The sequence below is a fragment of the Echinops telfairi genome, unplaced genomic scaffold (genome assembly GCF_000313985.2).
Source record: "Echinops telfairi isolate 266 unplaced genomic scaffold, ASM31398v2 ScPeMD7_31;HRSCAF=116, whole genome shotgun sequence".
Taxonomy (NCBI): domain Eukaryota; kingdom Metazoa; phylum Chordata; class Mammalia; order Afrosoricida; family Tenrecidae; genus Echinops; species Echinops telfairi.
The window spans coordinates 35,232,384-35,240,160 of NW_022103928.1; the positions used below are offsets into that span (position 1 = coordinate 35,232,384).

At 46.1% G+C, this 7,777-nt stretch overlaps 1 protein-coding gene across 2 annotated transcripts in view; it reads left to right on the forward strand.

The window, feature by feature from the left end:
• Positions 1–7,389, forward strand: part of DIP2C (disco interacting protein 2 homolog C) — a 247,197-nt gene extending 239,808 nt beyond the window's left edge. For both annotated transcript variants that reach the window (XM_045289849.1, XM_045289848.1), the window contains 2 exons: positions 109–232; positions 4,155–7,389. In XM_045289849.1, the coding sequence (XP_045145784.1) occupies positions 109–232; positions 4,155–4,407 (377 nt within the window). In that variant the 3' untranslated portion in view covers positions 4,408–7,389. The remainder of the gene's footprint in view (positions 1–108; positions 233–4,154) is intronic.
• The last annotated feature ends 388 nt before the right edge of the window (positions 7,390–7,777 follow it).

The following is a 7,777-nucleotide window of genomic DNA, read 5'->3' on the forward strand; positions in this document are numbered from 1 at the left end:
GCTCAGCGGTCCCTTTGCTTTGCACCTCTGCCTCACTCCTTTAGCAGCCTGAGTAGCCTTGCAGCAAGGGCTCACCTGGTGCGTTTTCCCTCCCTCTCTCTTACACAGAGCGCCACGATGCCCTGTATGTCGTGGGGGCACTGGATGAAGCCATGGAGTTGCGAGGAATGCGCTATCACCCAATAGACATCGAGACCTCCGTCATCAGAGCCCATAAAAGTGTTACGGAATGGTAAGGAGCCGCGGGGGCGGGTGGGGGTGTGCTCGGCCGGGAGAGCAGTGGCAGAGCTGTTACAGAGTGGGTGCTGGGAGAGGGAGTGATGGGATAGGGCAGGAGGGTTAAGAAGTAATAGTAACAGAACACTCCCGGCAATAGAAGTAGTGCACCGGACTTCACCTGATATCAACTGATAATGCATTTGCTGTTGTGCCGACTACTTCAGACCATTTTCCAGGAGACCAAGTTTGATAGCTGTTTCTGTTGGTCTTTTAGTTTATTGAGCACGAATCACCACGATGAAGTGCACACATACACTGGAAGGCACACAACACACTTTTATGACTATCGGCTTGAGAGGTTTAAAAAGAATGTTCTAAGTGGGAAGCCCTTAGCCCTCCGAGAGCAGGGGATAGCTGCACTTCCCCAGAGCCACATCCCACCCAGAGCCGCATGACCGAAAGCCCTCTTCAAAGTGCTCCAGCAGGAGGGAGGCACGGCAGGGTAGCCGGGCAGGCTGGGGACTCAGTGAGACCTTGGCCCAAGAAGTACTTCCAGTGTTTGAGGTGGGGACTGCGTCTTCCTCTCTGGCCCTTCTAATCTACTGTACAGGACTGAGTGTGCTAATGGTGCTTTTTAAATAAGCCCAGGCAGCTGCGCTTTTCTGGGCAGCATGCTCACTGTGCTACCGCACACCCTGTCCATACGCAGAGTGAGCAAATCTACAGCTAAGGAAGTTGAGTCACGCAGAAGCCATCTCTCTGTATAGAGGCTGTGTGAGCCTGAGCCACGCGTTAACACGGGGTTGATTCAGCACAAAGCCACCCCGCTGCTCCTGTCTCTAGACCTTCAGGGTGTGCCTTTCGGTAAGCACCAAGTCCCCGTCTGGCAAAGAGACCTAATGAGACCTAATGAAACTATCGCCACATTGAGGTCAGAATCTTTAAGGGAGGTCCTTATTGAATTCCCTCACGAGCTGTTTGTCTGGGCTGAATGCATCGTCTCTGTGGCTGTGCATTGCTGCCTGTGCGCTCACTGGTTTGTGCTGTGCAGGCCGAATGTGAACACGGCGCCCTTGACAAAATATGGAGGATAGAGTGTAGATACCCCTGACTTGACCCGAGATTCACATAGCTAAGTTCCTATTCATCCGAAACGAAATTCCTCAAATTGTCAATGTTGCCTCTTGATGGAGTATACAGGGCAGAACTGGATGGAACAGCAAGTAGAGCAGAAAGATGCCAGCCCAGGAAATGGAGCAGTGGAACTATCCAGTTTTCATCCAACCAAAAAAAACACCCTATACTGAAACTGCCACTGAAGCCTTTCAACTCGTTGTAGACTTGTGCTCCGCTGGGTTCTCAATCACTTGTCTGTCCAGCGTAGATTGCCAGGCCTTTCTTCCAAGGTACCTCTTGGGGGTCTCAGATGGCCGGTCTTTTGGTTGGCAGCTCAACACGTCAACACTTTGTACCACTTATTAGTTCTAACCTTTCATTTTTAAGGAAATAAATTGAACTGGACTTTATTGCCTCCCTCACGTGTTTTCCGTCTAACTGGAAAAGGGGTGTTCTCGATGTCAAGTTCTGTTTTAAGGCTCCTGCCCCCTATGTGCTTCCTGCTGGATTGCTAGTCCATGCTTTCACTTTGTCTTCTCTCCCGAGCTTGTTGTTACCTGCTGTGTGGCTGCTGGCCCAGGTGTATTCATCATATGATTCGTCTAGGGAATTATACCAGCGCTGTTCTCCTGGAGTGCCCCGAATTAAGAAAAGCCATTGGATTGGATTCTGTTAGCGTTTTCGTCCATTTGAAACCCTCAGTCGTAACTGGTGTGGCTCTCTCTGGCTTTCATCCGGAGCAGTTCTCCACTAATTTATCCACACCCCTGCTTGCTTTCTAAACATGCGTGTGGGACTCCTTGCCAGTGCTTCCCCGTTAATGACCTCATGCCAAGAAGCCAGCGTTCCCGTGCTGGGAATGAAGCTGCACCGTGCCGCTCTTTCTTTCACTGCCAGATAATCCCAGCTGGCCCGATCTTGTCCTTTCTGATAAGCTATTTTTTATTAACCGAGCATACGAAACATGTCAGTTCTTCCTCACCTGGGGTGCAGAAGATGCTGTGTATAAACTGGCCCCTAGTCCCTGAGAAAGTTCTGAGAGAAAGTTACCTGCAGTCCAGAACTTCCTGGGGAAGCCAGGGGCCAAGAGGAAAGCAAATAGGCTTTTACAAGATTAGACGAGCTGAAATACACAAGTCCAGTCTGATTCCCGAGACCAACAAAACATGTCAGAAGTTCCAGTGCTGTAACCAAACCACAGCAAGTGTGGCTGAGAGGGTTGTGAAAGCTCAGACAATTACAACATGGACTCCTTTGGGGGCAGATCGAGCCAGGCTTTACTGTCACAAAGAGCTCGGCACTTGCTCGGGAACAGTTCTCCAGCATTGCTCTCGTTAAGTGTATGCACTGCCCCCCAACGCAAAATCCAGCCGGAGAGAGCTGTTGAACTCATCCTCCAATACTTCCTTTCCATTTTAATGTGTATACTAACCATACTGAACATATTATGCATTTTCCCTTAGCACACTTGCTCTCAGACTTGTAGAAAACACTAGTGAGTATTCCCAAATGCCCCCTGGTTTACAGGCTGGATGAAGTCCACAGTGTGTCTGGGCAAGAAAGAGCAGGTGTCCACCAGCCCACTGCTGAAGAGCCCTAACTGGTCTGTGGTCCAACCCTTTCTGCCCAGTGATCCCCTTTGACCTCTGCAGCCCTAGGTCTCCTGTGGTCACCAGGGGCCACGATTACAGCTTTCATCTCTTACAAGACATCATTATCCTTAAAACAATCATTAAACAAAAGCCCAACCCTATAAGCTTAATGTCTAAAATGTTAGGCATTTGGGCTTAATCATTGGCAAACTGACCAAACCAAATGTCACTGAAAAGTACTTGATGCCAAATAGAACCTAGTTTTAGATGCAGTGTTGTCTTGAAAGAGACAGAGAAATCTCCATGAATAGCCCCAGAGGAGTTAGTTATTACTGTATGACTAGTCATTCTGAAACTCAGTACTTTAAAACAAATCACCAGGGTCTGTTCCCCTGTCTGCCAGCCAACTGGGTTTTGTGGCTGAGTGTCAGTGTTCAAGGGGCGGCGTCCACGTCAGCTGAAGGGCGGGAGCCCCTCGTGTCCACACATTTCCTATCCCCCTCCCTCATTCCAGCTTGTTCCTCTCATGGTAATGGCAGAGGCGCAACAGGGCAAGCCCAAACCCTCGGGGGGGTTCCAGGCCTTGGCCTACATCCCTTCTGCTAACATCTCATTGACCAAGAGATAGAGCTGAATATCGGGGGTGGGGGTGAGGTGCAGGTGGGTCTTCCCCATATGTTGTCCAAGGGTGGGGGAATGCCGTACACATCTATTAGCAGGGTCTTCAACGTGATATGACAGTGTTGAGCAGTTTAGAGAGAGGTGAAGGTGAAGGCTAGTAGCCCAGAGCATCCCTATCCCTCACCTCGCTGGCAAGCACCACAACAGTGGGAGCTAGAAATAGATGCAGTGGGTTAGGGTGAGGGCAAGTGCACAGCACTCTGTAATTAGGGAATGCACCAATTAGGGAATCAGCAGTCAGGAGGCAGAACTGCGTGGTAGATGCCTGACCCAGCCAGCACCTCCTAAGGAGATGAAAGTCATTTAAAACATCAGAGAGCACGTGAAAAAGCAAGCCCCTCTGCATGAAATCCGGTGGGAAATACCAACATTTCCTTTCCATCCCCAGCGTAGTTCTTCAGGGAAAGTTGAGTCTCTTAACGGAGACACAGACGTAGATCCGAAGTAATTAGGAAGCGCTGAGAAAGAACAGATGAGCTGTTTTTCAGAACCGGCTCTACTTGTTGTAGTCACAAGTCATCGTTCCGTGGGTGTTGTCTCTTTCAGCGCCGTGTTTACCTGGACGAACTTGTTGGTGGTCGTGGTGGAGCTCGATGGGTCAGAGCAAGAAGCCTTGGACCTGGTTCCCTTAGTGACCAACGTGGTTCTCGAGGAGCACTACCTGATCGTGGGAGTGGTGGTGGTCGTGGACATTGGTGTCATTCCTATCAACTCCCGTGGAGAGAAACAGCGTATGCACCTGCGAGACGGATTCTTGGCCGACCAACTCGATCCCATCTACGTGGCCTACAACATGTAGTCTTGTCTCTTTGGCTTCTGTGGACTTTTCTAGAGATGTAAACTTTTTTTCTCGGTGTCCACTAAAAGTGTGCAGATGCAAGGGCAACATTCACCAGGATCGGACCTTTTCTCATTGTGATGGTGATGATGATGATGATGACTTTTCCCAGCAGTCAGGGTTGGCATGGAAACGAAACGTGAAATGTGAATTCACCACTGAATTTAGCGCAGAAGGACTTTGGGATTACTGCCTTCGGTTTGTTGGAAAAGCCCATTTCAAAAACTTTTTTTTCTTCCTTTTTTTTTTTAATTATTGAATAATAAGTGCTTTCTTCGTCAATGTGGCATTGTATTTTGTTAAGCCGAAATAGCAATTAAAAAATATTCTGCCCTCCCGGTGGGTTCTTTTAAACAAATTTATGTAGTGTGACAAAGAATTGTTTTCTTCGTTTTAATGTGTCATGGATTCTTAATGACATGGATCTGTTACTAATTTCAGCCATTGCTAGAACTCATCCTTTTAGGAAAGTTTGTTGAGGTACGAGAAAACCTTCCAAATAGCACCTTCCAATTAGAGGCTAGCAGCTTTCTCTGTCAGAAATGTGCTGAAGAAACAAAGGCTCCTATACTGCCTTTGATGTTAGCATAGAAAGAAGAAATTATAAATAAGGTGTATTTCGGCAATTATCTTGCAGATATCTTTGTACTAAACTAAAAAGATAAAATAAGTTAACTTCTTCATATGTAATTATGTACAAAACGTTTAATTTATTTTGATCTCTTTAGAAGTATAAAAGAGAAAAAAAACATTCAAGAATATTAAAGTCTTGTAATGTTTGCTAATATAAAAAAAAGTGTTGTATTATCTTGCGTGGATAGTATCACAACAAATATATATATATGAAATATAAATTCACTAATGAAAACAAAGGAGATTTTAAAGTTTAAAATGCAGAACTTGTCACTTGCATGGTGTCCCCTCACTGTCCTGTAGATAATCGAGTGACTTACTCACACACACTTTGCTGAGGAGCGCAAGCACAGGTTGCCCGGAGCCCCGTCTCCACGTCCTTCTAGATGCCCGAGCCCAGCAAGTGAAATGACTGCCATCTGAGAGATGGTGAAGGAACTTAAGGGTAAATGTGCACTAATTTTTTTTCTCTCCGTTGCTGTGGGGGCAATGAATGAATTTTTGCTGGCATGTGCTTACTACATTTGATAGACTTTAGGAAAGGCCGGTTGTTGAATAGCACTGTATTCTTAGCTGCAAGAATTTGTTGCACACTATTTTCATCGTTTTTATTTGTATCACCTTTTCTTTGGTTCTTGGCGTGGAAAGGAACAGTATGATCACGTGAACTGGGGTGCAGTGATCCCGCACCCCACACCCACCCCCAGCGGGCTACTGTGTGGCGTGGCCACAGTGTCCAGAAAAGCCTCGTCTAGGTGACTGTCACCTCACCTTGCAGCCCAACTAGCCGTGTGAGAACCTCCGGTCTCTGCGGTTCCCCAGCCTGGGCCATAAGCCAGATCCCTAGGGAGCCGTCTCGCCTCGGCAAAACCCAGGTTCCTGACAGGATGGGAGCGCGCCCCTCAACCGCCTGTGGATCAGCAGCGCGCCCTACTTTCTGTGCTGCTGCCTCACATTCGCTTTAGTTTCCGGAGCTCACCTGTCCCCTTCTCGATTGAATTGGTCTGTCTGGTCCCACCAAAAAAGAGGTGTCAGCTCTCTTCCAGTGATTTCTTGTCTATTTGCCCCAAGATGACCCTGCAGTGGCTTTCATTCCTAGATATGCATGATTGAGATTGTTGCTGGGCAAAATGTAGATCCTTCTGTTCATTGTATCAGCAATGTCTTTGTCTGCCTTTGCCATATGCAGCCAGCAGTAAATCCTTTGCTAAAGAAGAAAGAAAGAAAGCCAAGTTTTATTTGACTTCTAAGATCCAAGGCGGATTGTTTTGAATTAGTTTTAAGAAGCACATTTCTTCATTTGGCCACAGGGTTGGTGCATCCCACCCCACCCCCATCTCCACAAATCAGTGGATTAAAAAAAAAATATATATATATATATATATATACACACACACACATAGTTTGACTTCATTTGCTGCATATGAATATTTCTCTACATGCTACAGACACACATTCCTACCCTCTTCTGCTTCCTAAGGGGAGAGACCCCCACCGCACACAAGAACAAAAGCATTTTCTCACGTCCACCCCCGCCTTACCGAAGAGAGCATTGGGTAGGGTTTCAGAGAAGATGCTGACTATGAAACAATGGCATGTGTGCAGGAGAAATTGTGATGGCCAGCCCCCGTCGGGAAGCAAAACTCACTTTAGATGTCACTCCAAGCATACGTTTTGCCTTCACCATATCAACTTGACATTCAAGGGAGGGGAAATGCTGCTCCGCAGTCAATCCGCGATCTTATCTGCATCCTGTCATCTCTGATGTTAGCGTTTGGGATTGAAGTGCGGTTGTGCAAGAAAAGGGGGAACGAGACACTTAAGTACCACCAGTTTCAGCAATAAAGAAGGGTTGTTCTGTATTAGAAATTGTACTGTAGATAAATCATTCATGAGAATGTATAAAATGTTTGTCTTGTGACCTTGTGCTTTTGAAGTCAGACAAAACCGTGTAATCACTTGCACAAAGAGAGGGTACACAATGAACATTGAAACACAAACCTAATCCAACAGGGGCAGATTCCTCATGGTGCTTGTTTATTATATATATTTAATCCTGCTTGACACTTTACCCAAGGGAAGACGGTCCCTTTTATCAGTTGAACGTTAGCAGCGTTATTTCATGGAGTGTGGTGACTGGTTAGAGAAATTCATGTACTCAGCCAATCACAGTTTCAAACAAAATTTTTATGTGCGAAGGACAGCAACCTTCTTGTATGTTAAACCACCAGTACGCTTTGTACATCTGTGATAACGCCTGTTTTATATTCAAATGAACAAATAAAGCTTTTATTTTTGTTGCTCTGGAAATAGCAGTTTCTTAATTGGTCCCTGAAGAAATGTACGGGGCAGCTTCAATCCCAGTAAGGCCAGTGACTCCTGCAGTGCAATGTATCTGACTCTGTTTACATAATTTGTTGCATAACTTATTAGTACAGATAATCATACTTTGAACAATGTTTAAATTTTGATGTGGGCATTTATTGCTAAAAAAAGATTCCTATGGCAACAAATGTTTTTGTGAAATGGTTTTTTAATTCTTTTAAATATATCTAAATATATTTGTTCACATTTTGCTGTAAGTGTACAGATTATTGGTAGCTTCTGGGGACACAGAGTAAGCGTGAGTCCACTGTGTGCAAGTACTTTTCGGCAGCTGAACTCCGGGAACCTTTCCCAGGTCAGGAAGTAGAGCTAG